Source organism: Mixophyes fleayi, chromosome 5, assembly GCF_038048845.1.
Source record: "Mixophyes fleayi isolate aMixFle1 chromosome 5, aMixFle1.hap1, whole genome shotgun sequence".
NCBI classification, from domain to species: domain Eukaryota; kingdom Metazoa; phylum Chordata; class Amphibia; order Anura; family Limnodynastidae; genus Mixophyes; species Mixophyes fleayi.
The window spans coordinates 81074266-81088855 of record NC_134406.1 but is presented as its reverse complement, the minus strand read 5'-3'; the positions used below and the strand labels follow the sequence as shown (position 1 = coordinate 81088855).

Below are 14590 nucleotides of genomic sequence, written 5' to 3'. Positions count from 1 at the left end.
TTTAATGATTTGGTAGCAAAGGAAACTGTAACATCAAAAGCACAAACTTTTAATTTCTGACACGATAAACACAGGAGAGTTGAGACGATCTGGAACTCTGTAGTAGTAACGGAGGCAGCGGAGAGCAGACACGCTGAACACAGGAGAGTTGAAACGAACTGGAGTCCGGTAGTAGTAGCAGATAGGAATCAGCTGAGTGCAGGCACGAAGAACACAGGAGAATTGAAGTGGTCTGGAAACCACAATAGCAGTAAACAGGAATCAGCAGGAGCTGAATACACGAGGAAACACAGGAACACCTTCAGAGGCTCATGGGGAATGAGACTGCAAGATCAGGCAACCAGGTAATGATCACAGGTGGTTTAAATAGGGAGGGTTGCCTGATCATCCAATCAGTTAAAAGCAACAGGTACTAAAGGTTTGATAAGGGCTGCACATGCGCAGACCCTCAGGATGGCCATGGTTCCTGAACACACGGGAAATGGCACTCACAGTCCGGTGAGTGACACTCCTGCTATATGGCATTCCCCTCAGCCATGTATTCCCACTTCAATCCATCATAAATGCTGCTGAATGACTGCTTTTCCCATCTTACCACACCACATCTGCCACATCCCTTTGCAAATCACTAAACTGGGTCCCTGTTTCCTCCACAATCCAATTCAAAGGACTCACCCTTACCAACAAAGCCCCGAACAACACCTTCCATTCATGCATCTCAAATCTCATATAAAAAAACCTCTCCCTCTCACCCTATTAATCTACCTCTGACCTGTACCCCATCTCTGGTAACCATCTCTCACTCCCGCTACAAGACTTCTCTAGAGCTGCTACCTACTTATGGGATTCCCTACCATGCCCATTCAGGCTTTCCCACAGCCTTAAATCTATAGACACTCTCTGAAAACCCATATCTAGGTAGAGAACTTCTATACCTCTCCCTTTCCACTTTTAATTACATGAACACCATCATTTACTGCATGAGGGTCACTGTTTAGGATGTCACGAATGGCAGAGTAACATGATGAGCAACATGTCTCCCCGCAGTTGGGACTTCCTGTAATTCCATTCACCTCCTTTGACACATTTTAACTTTTGCACAACAATAAAAAAAATGGAACTCAAGAAACCTCCTTTACTACTGCCTGTCTTTACTCATACCGTAGGATGTCAGCAGAGGTGGAGCAATCCCTGTGGGTGCCCCCCACTTGTCAGAAGCAGTGCCCCATGTAAGATTGTGCCACCACCCCAGCTGATTACCTTAGCAGGTGGCATCATCTCGTCCTAGGACTAGGATTATTACATTTGGTGAGTTATCATAGACAAGCGCCACACTCACAGCATAACATTGACGTGAAGGAGCAGCTTCCCATGATGTATAGATTTCCAAAAGTTGGCCTCTTATAGACCCATATCTTTACTTAATGTGGATTATAAACTTTTCACGAAAATTGAAAACTGATTTACCTCACATCACTCATGCTGATCAAACAAGTTTTATATGGGGCAGACATTCTGTTACAAACGTCTGAAAGGTCCTGATCACGATACAACATCTACAATCATCAGGGATCATAGACCCGAACATGGTATTATCACTTGACACTGGAAAAGCTTTTGACTTAGTCACTTGGGACCATCTATTTGAAACATTTGTATGTTGGGGGTCCCTGAGGGTTTTGTGAACACTTTGCGAACCTTGTATACAACACCATTAACCCACCTTTTAACCAATGGGTATTTTCCTGATCCATTTTGTATCCGACGTGGGACTGGACAAGGATGCCTGCTGTCTCCATTATTAATTGCCCTTGCAATAGAACCGTTAGCTATTGCTTTAAGGACTGATAGGACATATAAGCGTATCAAAGTGGTTAACTGGCGATATTCGCCGCCGATATGTTATTACTGATTTCTGACCCTAAATACTCTATCCGATTTATTTTACACACAATTCAGATATTTGGATCATTTACTGGTGGTTATCGATTTAATGTCGATAAATCGGAGGTCCCCCTCTTACGACTCAAAAAGTTTCATGTGCTGCCTCTAACGTCCTATCTCAATTTAAAATGGTAAAAGACAAACTTAAATAACTAGGTATATATATTCTGACAAATCTCTATAAATTTAACTGTACCCCTATGATAAATAATATCGTTACTACTCTTAAAACCTGGAAGGACTTGAACCTCTCATTGCTTTTGAGAAATGCAGTGTTGTTACCCCTTGCAGATGCTCCTAGTATGTGTATCTCTAGCTGAATGCCAATAAATGTACCAAATTGTTTTCTGATTTCCTGTGGACGAACAATAAACCCAGGATAACCACATCAAAACTTATATTAGATAGAGGTCAAGGAGGAATAGTTTTTCCCGATATTCTGTCTTTTGCCGTTCCACATTGGTTTGCTACAACTTGCAGTGGCTGTTGGAACAACATTTCTACGTTAATCTAGATTTGGAGTGGGAACCTACCCCACATAGTAGAAAGAAACATTCTTTTCAGGGACACGCTTTATGCCTGGCTCACTATTAACAAGAAAATGAAACGGACTCCTTTGATACTATTTATACCACCCTCTGGGGTATTCCTGCCTTTGAACCGGTGCTCTCTAATAGACACTTTTTGGAATAGAAATGGGTATGTCATCTATCAGGGATGTGTTTGATCCTGGGGCACTCTATAGTCCTTCCAACAGCTCTCAAGTAAATATTTATTACACAGTAAAAAACTCTATATGTACCTACAGGTATGACATTTTATTATGACTATGATGCACAATAAAGTAAAATGGCTGGCACCGGATGCTTTGATAATTTATTGCATTTCTTGAAAACTCCAAAATGTGAAATTTCGTTCTTATATAAAGATGTATTACTCAGTGATAATAACTGGCTCTGGCAGGCCACCCTTCAAAAGTGGTGTACATATATACCTTCTATAACAGAATTAAATACATTGCTGAACTATCAAGTTTAGATATGGAAAAGCCTGACTTCTGCGAAATTACAAGAGGTACATATCAAATCACTCCATAGAGCTTATCTAACACAGGAGGTAATTTTTAGCTGATGAACAGGGTATTTGCCCAAAATGTCGTAAATCAAATAACATTTTTTATCACAATTTCTGGGAATGCCGGACAGTGTCTCAATTCTGGATCCTAAATTTTTTTAAATTCGACTGTCAGTGTTTCTTTTTGTAAGGACCAAAACCCCCTTCTTTTATGCAAGTTCGATAACTGGAAAGATAAACTACCCCCTAAAAATATAAAACTAGTTCCTTCCCGCCCTTTTTGATTGATGTAAAATCAAAATTATTAGAAGTCCTGTCGAAAATGGGGTGCTTAAATTTTATTCCAAATGGAGATCATATATAGAATTGCTGACTGTGGATAAACAAAATAATATCCTTTAAGTGTCAGAATCGACTTCTTCATAGACAACTGGGTACAGATACTTGACTTATTTACTTGTTCATTATTTCTCCCTAATATGTCACTCCTTTTAACGCACAGATTACTAAGTGGCTGATTAACACACAGATGATGCAGTAAAAAACATAGCAAAATCCATAGGTTTTGGGATATATGTTTGTTTGGTTTTCGTGCATTAATGTAAACTGACCAATTTCAGTATTACATGTATATTGCGCATAATATTTTGAATTTCTCTGTTTTGCTTGTTTGTCTTGTTCTGATTTTGGTAAGTTAAGTTTTAACAGCAATCATGCTGGAGACTTTGTAGTTGCTATTGTCTGTATAATGTCTGTTATTTGGTGGTAACACCACGGTATTTGCTCAATATGGTATAACTACTGTTGTAATGCTTCACTGAGAATTGTTTTGTTCTTTAATGTTTGAAAAATGCAAATGAAAAGTTTTTGAAAAAATTGATTAACTATTTTCTATATTAAATATATATTTTCAAACTTTATTTCTAATAATAAAAACATTTTTTGTCTATACGGTCTAATATTTTGAAATCAAAAGAAAAATTTTAAATGGTAAGAAAGAGATATGAGTGTGCATGTGCAATTAACTCTTTAAAAAAAAAAAGTAGCAGTTGGTCTATATATATATTATCAATTTCAATATACTATCAATTCATTTGGCATTAAATAATTGTTCCTTCTCTATAATAAATTTTGATAGTCGACATGGGAAAGCTATATAAATATATAACCTACGTTCCAGAGAGAACAGCTTTGGGAATGCTTGCGCTAAACGATTTAGTATGAAACTAGAGTATTTTTACAAGATTACCTGATTTGTATCTAATGGCGGTGAGTTTCCTTTCCTTCTGGTCTCCCTGCACCTCAGGTCTCTACTTGCAGTCTTTTTTTTTATTCTTGGTGTGATATACAATCTATATTATCTGATTATGATTGTTTTTATTGTTATTTGATATTTAGGGTGCTCCTGATTACAGGATTATTATAGATACAATAAATTCAGAATGCAATACCTTGCTACATTTAGATTTTCTTTTTGTATCAATAATCATTATATGCTTTGTTAAACTGCTTATGCTATCCTATTCATATGTGCTTGCATTGTCTTTTTGAGATAATCTGAACTTCTTCAACAAAAAAGTTTGTATAAAAAAAAATATTAAAACAATTAAAATGATTCCAATTATTAAATATATTGCTCTGGACTTTCTTTATGTCCTTCTTTCTTATAATATTAGGAAAAATCCTGTTTAAACAAGTGAATAGTTATTACTGTGGTCTAATATTTGTTACACTTATTGGAAAAGAATAATCTTTTGAAAAAGTAGTGTTAGCGTAACGTGTGCCAGGTGGGGAATATACGCTGTGTGAGCATGTTTCCCATTAGATAGATCCATCCATCTTTGGTAAAAATGATCCTGCACATGACAGAATTTAATTTTAAAAAATGATGAGCAATAATCAGAGTATGCTGTGTGCGAACATGATTCCCTTCAGTTAGGTTGCTCCGAATAAGTGAAAGATTATGCAAAATAGTTATACACAGGGACTGCTTATGAATAGGTGAAATCACATTAGATAGCAGCTTAGGCACAATTTTAATTAATCATATGCTATAGATGGAATATATATGACTGTGGTCTTCCTTATTTGCAATTAATGAATACAAATTTAGTATAAATATCTGTCTATGATTATGCTTTACTTTGGAAGCGTATAAAATTTTTCTTTTGATAATAATGGAATATGTAAATGATAATTCCAATTATGTGGGGCAAGAAGACAATAACAATTGTGATATAGAAATATTATATGCAGCAAATGGAAAATTGTATTGTAAGATAAAATAACAATAAAGTTTTATTTTTATTGAAACACTTTGTTAGCAAAAAAACACAAATTGTCTGACGTAGAGTTGAACGCAATTTTCGCCAAAAACATAAATTGTGTATGTGAAAAATATGCAATTTGTGTAGTAAGCAGCATTGCAGGTGTCTTAAGGTACCCTAAATCCCCCCAGAAAATACCAGCATGTCAGGGATACTTGCAGCGTGGGGTCTCCCTGCAATACTAACAACAAGCCGCAGGCTGGTCAGCACGGTGCTGGATTCCCAGGGGTATATCGGGCCTGCACGGAGAAAAAGACTCCCCCTAGAAAAAATAGCCCCATGCTGAAAGAACTAGAGCTCATCCCACACACATTGTGCAGTAAGTATAGAATGATTAATACATTTAAACTGATAATAAAGCAATCTGACATGGTGTACTAGTGGTCCCTGCAATCCCTGAGCACCTTAAAGTGGTTGGGTATGCTGGCTCTTGCAGTACTACAAGGGCCACCACACCCATGGTTTCCAGGGCATTCTGATATGTATAGAACTATAAGTGCCAGAATGACCTTGCATTCAGGGCCTGCTGGGAACTGTAGAGCACCTTGCTAAGCTGCTGGAAAAAAAACCACAGATACCATATAAAAATACATCTATAATAAACAAACACACCATTACACACAACCCTTCTTAACCATTTTATTTTTCACCTAATTGCTATGGTGCAGGGAGGCTACTTCTGGGAGTGTGCCAGGCATTTCGTAATAAACCCTCATAAGACAAATATAGACCAGCTCGTGTTCAAAACAATAATGATGTGGACAAATTGGTTACAATGTATCATCTATGAGATCAAATGAGGGTTTATGATCTTTATTATGGAAACATATTTCACGCTTAGTTACTCTGTTTGTGAGACTGGAACAGGTTACAACAAACAACGTCATTATATCAAATGAAAGTGTTCTCCAACCACTGAACAAATATATTTCCCAGCCATGTCATTTTATTTGCAGTAAGTGTAAAAAATATTAGACCACAGTAATAGATATTAATTCATTTATAACATTATTTTTCCTTAATATTAGAAAGAAATGAATCCAGAAATTCCGATAGAATATAGTCAATAACTGTAATAATTATACATTGTAATCAAACCATCATCAAAATCCATTATATCAGAATACTATGCATAACAAGTGGGAGAGAAACAGTTATTAAATGCCAAAATAATTATAGAATTCTTAATAACTATGAAAGGGACTATCTACTACTCCCTTCTAAATAGTATATTGCACATATACACTGATATCAATTTCTCATGGTTTATAAATATTTTGCTATGATTTCAAAATATTAAAAGACATAGACAATAAAAAAAATTATTATGAGAAATAATTGAAGGTTGAAAAATAACTATTTTAATATAGAAAAAATAGTAATTAATTTAGGACCTCCAGATTGTCCCATAGTAGAATACTGTCTTATCTTTATCTCATGTATGTTATACTATATCCCTGGAGCACCACCATTAAAGGTAATGAGGAAATTTTGTATATTGGGATACTAAGAGATCATTTTTTGGGAGTAGATCACCATAATTGTTTCCTTGTGCAGACATCCAATCTTCACCTGTCTTTCGAGTACCAGCAGTGGGGCTGACATTTTGGACCAGGTCTTGCTGAAGCTTTAGGTTAATTTTTACCATTTTTGTGATACTTTAGCAACATACAAGTAAGTAAGTCTGGGAACTTGCTTGCACCCAGACAGATCAGAATAATAAACCTCTCGGACTGGAGAGGAGCTCAAGAGCATCACGTCTACTCACATACGCAGCTAGCCACGACCCCTGTTTTGAGTGATGTGACGTAGCTACCTAATATCTGTAACAGTTCCACACATCCTATTCTGGCCTTTCAAATAGTTGTCAATGCATTAATGGAAAATCAGGTTTGGGGAGAATTGTCTATTTTTTCAAATTAACTGTATACATCTGATATATATCTGACAAACTAATTAAAAATAATGTTTTAATATTACTGTATACATTTCCTATTGTTAGACTTGTCAACAATAATTTGCTCAAATGGACAACAGTAAAGCAATTCAAAGGAAGAGCGCTATTATTAAAAACTAAACTATGGGTTGCAAAGCTGATGTCACAGACATAATCTAGATGCTGGCTGAAAAAGGTTTAAGAATTGGTGTTCTAGGTATTTTTATATAAGCTGGAACATTTAGAGAGAAAATACACATGGCAGGTAAATGACAATTGTTAGTTATGGCAGTGTTGAATTTCACTTCCTGTACAAGTAATCTACAACAAACTGCTGGAACAGCATCCAGTATGATCTCTCAATGACTTGTAACACCATTACTGTAGCATCTGTCTGTCATTACTCTCCTCCTGTTTCCATGGCGCAATAGATATTTATAGAGCAATGTCAATCAGCTAGCTAAAGCACACCGTCTCAATGATTTATGTGCAGAAACAAACCCTAAACTATCCCACGGGATATGGAAGTGCTGCAGTGGAAAACTGAAAGATGCAGGAATCTAATACGGATAAAACAAAGATGCAGATGTATAAAAGAACAGAAGCCTTTTTAAGAAGCAACTGCAGATGCTAATAGCACTTTACAATAAGCTCGATCACAAAAATAAATTCTAAGTATATATTTTAGGAGCAATACCACCTGGTTCTTTACACGTTCATGACTATCAAAATAGCGAATAGTTATTTATATTGCTTGTAGTTAGTTCTTGGCTCAATGTCTATATTCTCTTTCTGATCATTTTAGAACACGGATATTACTTATTAAGCATTTATGTCAGAATATTACTTATTAAGCATTTATTGCACGGATAGTTTTATCACCTGTATTATAATTTCAAAAATTTCTACTATCAATCACTACTTAATGAGTTCAGGCTTCAGCTTTAAGCTTTCATTGGCCAATAAACTTTGCAACATCATATTTAAGGTACCTGTCATGGGAAATAAAACAGCGTGTTACATATGTATGGAACTATTTTGACGTCTTCATTTAAAGCTTTCTGCAATGACTGAATATTTTTAAATGCGCATGATTTTAGTTGTATTTGCCTATTTAAGATGTGTTTTGAGAATAACTAATTTCATCTTAAAATCTATTTTAAAAATATTGTTTGAAAACAACTGTGTAAGAAAGGGTCTCTTTGATTACTCAAAACTAATTTAGCCAAAAACATACCTTTTCTGCAGTCAATTTTGTTTATGGTACAAAATTGACTTTGTAATTGCACAGTGTCTATTTCAAGTTATAAGATCATACTTGACAACTTTGGAGATCACCCCTCCGGAGATCTTCAAAGTTGGCAGTGCTTTGGGGGCTATACATGTTATTAGGCCCCGACCCCTGCTATAAAATACCAATTTCAGTCTACCGGGGGCTGGGCCAGGATAATGTGATTGGTCCCGCTCCCACCTACTCCCCCAACAAAGTGGGCAGGGCTCCCAAAAATTTGTGAGTCTCCCGGACATTCCAGGAGAGTAGGCAAACATGCATAAGATTACAACATGCATTTCAAACCATAGATCTAATCATACTTGCCTACTTTCTACTTGTTTTTCCCAGGAGAGAGGCGTGTCTGGATGGCGGAGGGGGCATGGAGGGGGCAGGACATGGCCAATTGCATCATTTTAGCCCCGCCCGTGGCAAAATGCCGTTTTGTCGCTGGGGCGGGTCCAAAATGGCGCGATTCATGTGAATCACGTCATTTTGGGGTGCCAGGTGCGGGAGATTTGCCAGCTCTCCTGGGACTCCGTGAGACTGACCCGAATTTCGGGAGTCTCCCGGACATTCCGGGAGAGTTGGCAAGTATGGATCTAATTCACAATGACACAGAGCATTTTAGTTTGCATTATGACTGTATTTGTCAAACACTTAACTTTATTTTGTGAGCAAAAGTTACTATGTAAACTGACATTATTTCCATCATTAAAGAAAATGTGGTTCACAAAATGTACAATAAAGAAGCAGAACCCTGCAGCTAAGATAATAATAACATTTTCAGCAACCTATTACAAAAAGGAAAACTAACCTTGTTTGCTGGCAGACATTACAAATCCAGGCCTTGTCTTTTTTTTGGTAGGAGCTGCAGTTTTTGCAGATGTTGAACTTGCAGTCCAGACACTGCCGCTTCGAGTTGATGAGAAATGTGAAGGGAGAGCAGCATCGGATGCAGCAGTGCTCATTAAACTTCTGCTGCTTTGACAAAATTGAACACTTGTTGCCTTCTTCATCCAGCTTCTGCTTTAATTCACTGAGGAGATAAAGAAAACAGTATTTCAACTGGGTGCATAAATATATCCCAACCACTATTTATGTTTTATTGAAAACATTTGTCACTTATTAACTGTAATTTGTATTTAACTATTACATTCAAAAAGCAGTTTATGCTAATATCAGGGACCTCTGACAATGTGGGCCTCAAGTCCTCTTAATAAATTAATCCCTAAGAACCATATGATCTAATTGACATAGATAGAAGTCTTACTGGCCCTGGTAAAAGAATCCCAGGCACCAGGTGCCTAATGTAGAGTTGGACGTAATTTACACTTCTAATATAAGCGTAAATTTCATCCCGTACTTTACTTAGTATTCCGAGCCACATATATCTTAACACACATGCGACTCTGAATAATACCCAAAATGCCTATCATCAGCATGGAACTCACATCAGTTAACACGTCCTTACTGTACTTACTGTACAATGCCTACACCTACCCCATTCATCTTCTCTAAGTGTACAGAGGTGCAAATGAGAGATCATCATCATCAACTATTTATATAGCGCCACTTTTTCCACAGCGCTGTACAGAGAACTCACATCAGTCTCTGCCCCATTGGAACTTACAGTCTAACTTCCCTAACAACAGACCAAGAGAGACTAAGATCAATTTGATAGCAGCCAATTAAGCTACTAGTATGTTTTTGGAGTGTGGGAAGAAACCGAAGCACCCAGAGGAAATCCACACAAACACGGGGAGAACATATAAACTGCAAACAGATAAAACCAAGGTCAGGAATCAAACTCATGAGTCATGACCCCAGTGCTGTGAGGCAGAAGTGCTAACTACTAAGCCACCGTGCTGCCCAGAGATATGTCTAAGGCTGGGTATACACTACAGGTTTTTCAGCCGACTGGGTCAATCAAGCGAAAAACGACCGTTCAGACCAATATCGCATTAGTGTGTATACTTAAATGATGAACAATAGTCATTCCAAAGTATCAATTGTTGTTTCATTTGATTGTTCAGCAGAACTAAAAATCTCGTTCCAATGTCGTTCCAATCCTGCAATGCGAATATACTTACAATCAGGATCTCCATAGAGTTTACAGAGTCATGGGGGAATATTTACTAAACTGCGGGTTTGAAAAAGTGGAGATGTTGCCTATAGCAACCAATCAGCTTCTAGTTGTCATTTATTGATATTTAGTACATTCTACAAAATGCCAACTAGAATCTGATTGGTTGCTATAGGCAACATCTTCACTTTTTTTTATTAGTAAATATATACCATAATCTTTTCAGCCGACGGTTATGACAGTTGTAGAGCACAGATCTGAGGGTAAATCTTTTAAAACATGTATAGTGTGTACTTATAAATTGGCATTTTTTACCAGTCGTTGGTACAATCGCTGTAGATAACACATTGGTGAGAAAAACTGACTGAGGCGCAAGTATTTTTCATTCATTAAATTCAGTAGGGACTAACTGACAATGCTTGACATTAAAGTGTGCCTACTACCAAGAATAAACATTTTCTGATTCAATGGAAAGTACACAACTACTAGCAGTGTGGGCCTTACACTGGAAAGGATTAATCCTAAGAACCCAAAGAAGCTTGGGGTGTCCCATTTCTTTTACCAGTATTGCTGTCAGTGGCGCACTCAGGGGGGTTTCTGAGTCTCCAGAAACCCCCCCTGCGCTAACCAAGTGCCCACCATAGCGGCACTGTCCTATACAGCAGCAGCGGCGCTGGCAAAGAAGCGTCCGCGGCGGTGCTGTATTGTATACAGCACTGCCGCGGACGCTTCTTTGACAGCGCCGCGGCTGCTGTATAGGACAGCGCTGCCAAAACAGAGCTGCGCATGCGCAGCAGCACTCTCTCGCGTGATTTGTTTTTGGGTTTTTTTTGGTTAGGAGGGAACCCCCCCTTGACAATCCTGCGTGCGCCACTGGCTGTGAAAATTATAGTTATGTGCCGCTGCGTGTAGCCCCATACAAGGCATATGTTTGTCAGTAGCAGTACCAGCCCTAGGTTCCATTGATGTGGGCAGGATAATTTTTTCACTTCCTGTCCACACAATCATTGTTACAGACAGAAGTACATGCTAGTACTTATACATTTAAAATGGAAAATCCTGTAATGCAATTATCATCAGATATTTCCCTGCTTGAGAAGTAGTGAGCAAAACTATAGGGGAGATCTGTCTGAGATCTATTCAGCCTAACAGCCTTGTTAGCACCATAGATCCCTACTCTCCCGGAATATCCAGGAGACTCCTGGATTTCTGGGAGTCCGGAAAGCAGGTACCCAGTTCCTGTCCACTTCATTAGCTAAGTGCTGGGGGCAGGGCGAGGGACACAATTCATCGTGGCCCCGCCCCATACTTTGATAGGCTAGAAATTGTGATAACAGTTTAGGGAGCAGGGCAGATTATGTCATTCGCCGACCCCCGCTCCCACACGCCCACCTCCCCCTGGATATTTCGGAGGCCAACTTGCTAAAGGTTATGGTTAACACAAAGCGATCTGGACAAAGATATTGGGAAATTTTCCTGGTATTATAGCATGTCAGGCCCAAGAACTACTTAAATAAATACATTTTAACCTCATAAAAATCAGATTAATTTGATTATTATTGGTTGAGCTCCCATCATTGTGACCTAAACTTTGCTCATTCCAGAAACTCATCTTGGTTTTGGTTGCCAATAAAGCAATTACAGGAGCTTATCTATAATTTCCCTGTTAACCTGAGCACTCAGGCTGTGTGTAACTATCTGCCCATGCATAGCAAGCATTAGATACTATGTAATCTTGTTAGCAAATCAGCTGCAATTAGATTCAGTTTACACTTATCTGACAATGCTGGCATGAGAGGAGGTTAAAATAAATAAATAAATAAATAAATAAATAATAACACTATTAATAATATAATGTAAATAGTTTAAATAAAAAAAAAATGTAAAAGATTGGAATCACCATTTGTATATTTGTATTAGCCCTCAAGCCTTGCATAAAGTACACATATTTGTATACCTATGGGCAGCACAGTGGCTCAGTGGTTAGCACTTCTGCCTCACAGCACTGGGGTCATGAGTTCGATTCCCAACCATGGCCTAATCTGTGTGGAGTTTGTATGTTTTCCCTGTGTTTGCGTGGGTTTCCTCCGGGTGCTCCGGTTTCCTCCCACATTCCAAAAACATACTTGTAGGTTAATTGGCTGCTATCAAAATTGACCCTAGTCTCTCCCTCGCTGTCTGTCTGTCTCTGTGTGAGTGTGCGTCTATATTAGGGAATTTAGACTGTAAGCTCCAATGGGGCAGGGACTGATGTGAATGAGTTCTCTGTACAGCGCTGCGGAATTAGTGGCGCTATATAAATAAATGGTGATGATGATGATGATGATACCTGCATGCCTATGCAATCACAGCTTTTCAAACAAGAAAGGTCAAAAAAAGTTTTCGGCATTACTAGTTTGTCGATTTGCATATTTGTTCCTAGACCACAAAATACTGCATGTATTCCTTCATACTCAACAAGACCATAGTAAATTACTTTCCAAATAAAAAAGTAAAAATAAATATAATATATACAAATATCAAAAGCTCAGTTTGGTCAAAGTACTTCCCTACAGGTACTAAATTAAGTCAGGCATTGGATCAGTATTTTTCAGAGGATAACAAACAGAAAAATGAATGATATTGCACTCACTCAGTTCCTCTAGCATTGCATATTCTCCACTGTCCATGACATAAATCTGACAAACACAGCATGAAAATGATAGCAGGGAGAGATTGCAGAATAATTCACAACTCTAATGAGATTCTCTGAGAGGGAAGATGCATCACACACATAATCTTCTCAGCATCCATCAACTACAATCAGGCTACTAATTGAGCAATCCATAGCATAGTGTTGAGAGCCTTGACAGCAGCTTATGGGTTAAAGATGCTGTGACATCACAACAAGGATATGCGTTGTCACAGCAGCACTTGCATGCTAATTATTCCAATCTGTGCTATTTTCACAGCCACGTTATACACCCAGCCAGTTACACTAACTGGAAGCTTAATGGTGCATTCCAGAACAACATGTAACTATTTGCTTTTGTCACAATTGTTTTACATTGACATAGACAATTTACAATTAATTGGTAATAACTCATTTCAGTGTATTGAAGCAACTAAGAATTCACTGTTTCAGTCACACCACATAAACAGTTACATATGGTAACAATATAGCAAATGTCATTTTCCATTTGAACAATTTTAATAATCTCATTTTGCAGCAAAAAAATATTCTAGCACTACTGCTATCTGTGCACTCTGCAGAAGTGAATTTAAGCATTATCTCAATGAGATTAGGTGACCTGTGGCTCTCCAGCTGCTAGTGAACTGCAGCTAAAACAGTAAGCTGTCATCTTTATTATGAAGCTGTCTTGTATTGCATGATGGAAAATACTATCTGGAAAACAAATATTGCCCAACTCTCTAAGATGTGATGAAGTTACTAGTTACACCACACTACAGTTTCTGATACTGAAAATGTTCTTATTTTAAAAGCAGAGTTCATTTATATCTGTAAACGCAAAATAAAACTAGCTGTAAAAGTCTGGCTTTTATTGAATATCCAAGTTACGCATCTTGCGAGCAGGGGTAAAAATCCCCCTTATTTGTTCCCAGAAAAAGCTTAGAGACCTGAGACATAGAGGACATCTCAAAATCATACCAAGTCAATTCACTTATAGCTCACTTAAATATCCAGTTTAAGTTTTTAAAAGGAAATATAAATAAAATACAAATAAAAGCTGCTATTTTTCCATTACACATAGATATAAAACTTCATTTTTGTTTGTTATATTGTGCCACGCCACCCGTTTCACCTTAAAAAAATAAGTAAAAATACACATGTAACTGTTGATGCTGACAGGTATAAAATAATTGGTTAGTGAAGAGGTAATTCATAAGTAACAAATAAATGCAGTCAAATCCCATGTCATGTTCTTTTTAGGGGATACGGAAAGAGAGGTGTG

The 14590-nt window shown here is 37.6% G+C and overlaps 1 protein-coding gene across 1 annotated transcript in view; it reads right to left on the bottom strand.

The window, feature by feature from the left end:
- Positions 1-14590, bottom strand: part of MYRIP (myosin VIIA and Rab interacting protein) — a 359094-nt gene that overhangs the window by 186443 nt on the left and 158061 nt on the right. The window contains exon 3 of the mRNA XM_075212459.1: positions 9369-9590. Within this exon, the coding sequence (XP_075068560.1) occupies positions 9369-9590 (222 nt within the window). The remainder of the gene's footprint in view (positions 1-9368; positions 9591-14590) is intronic.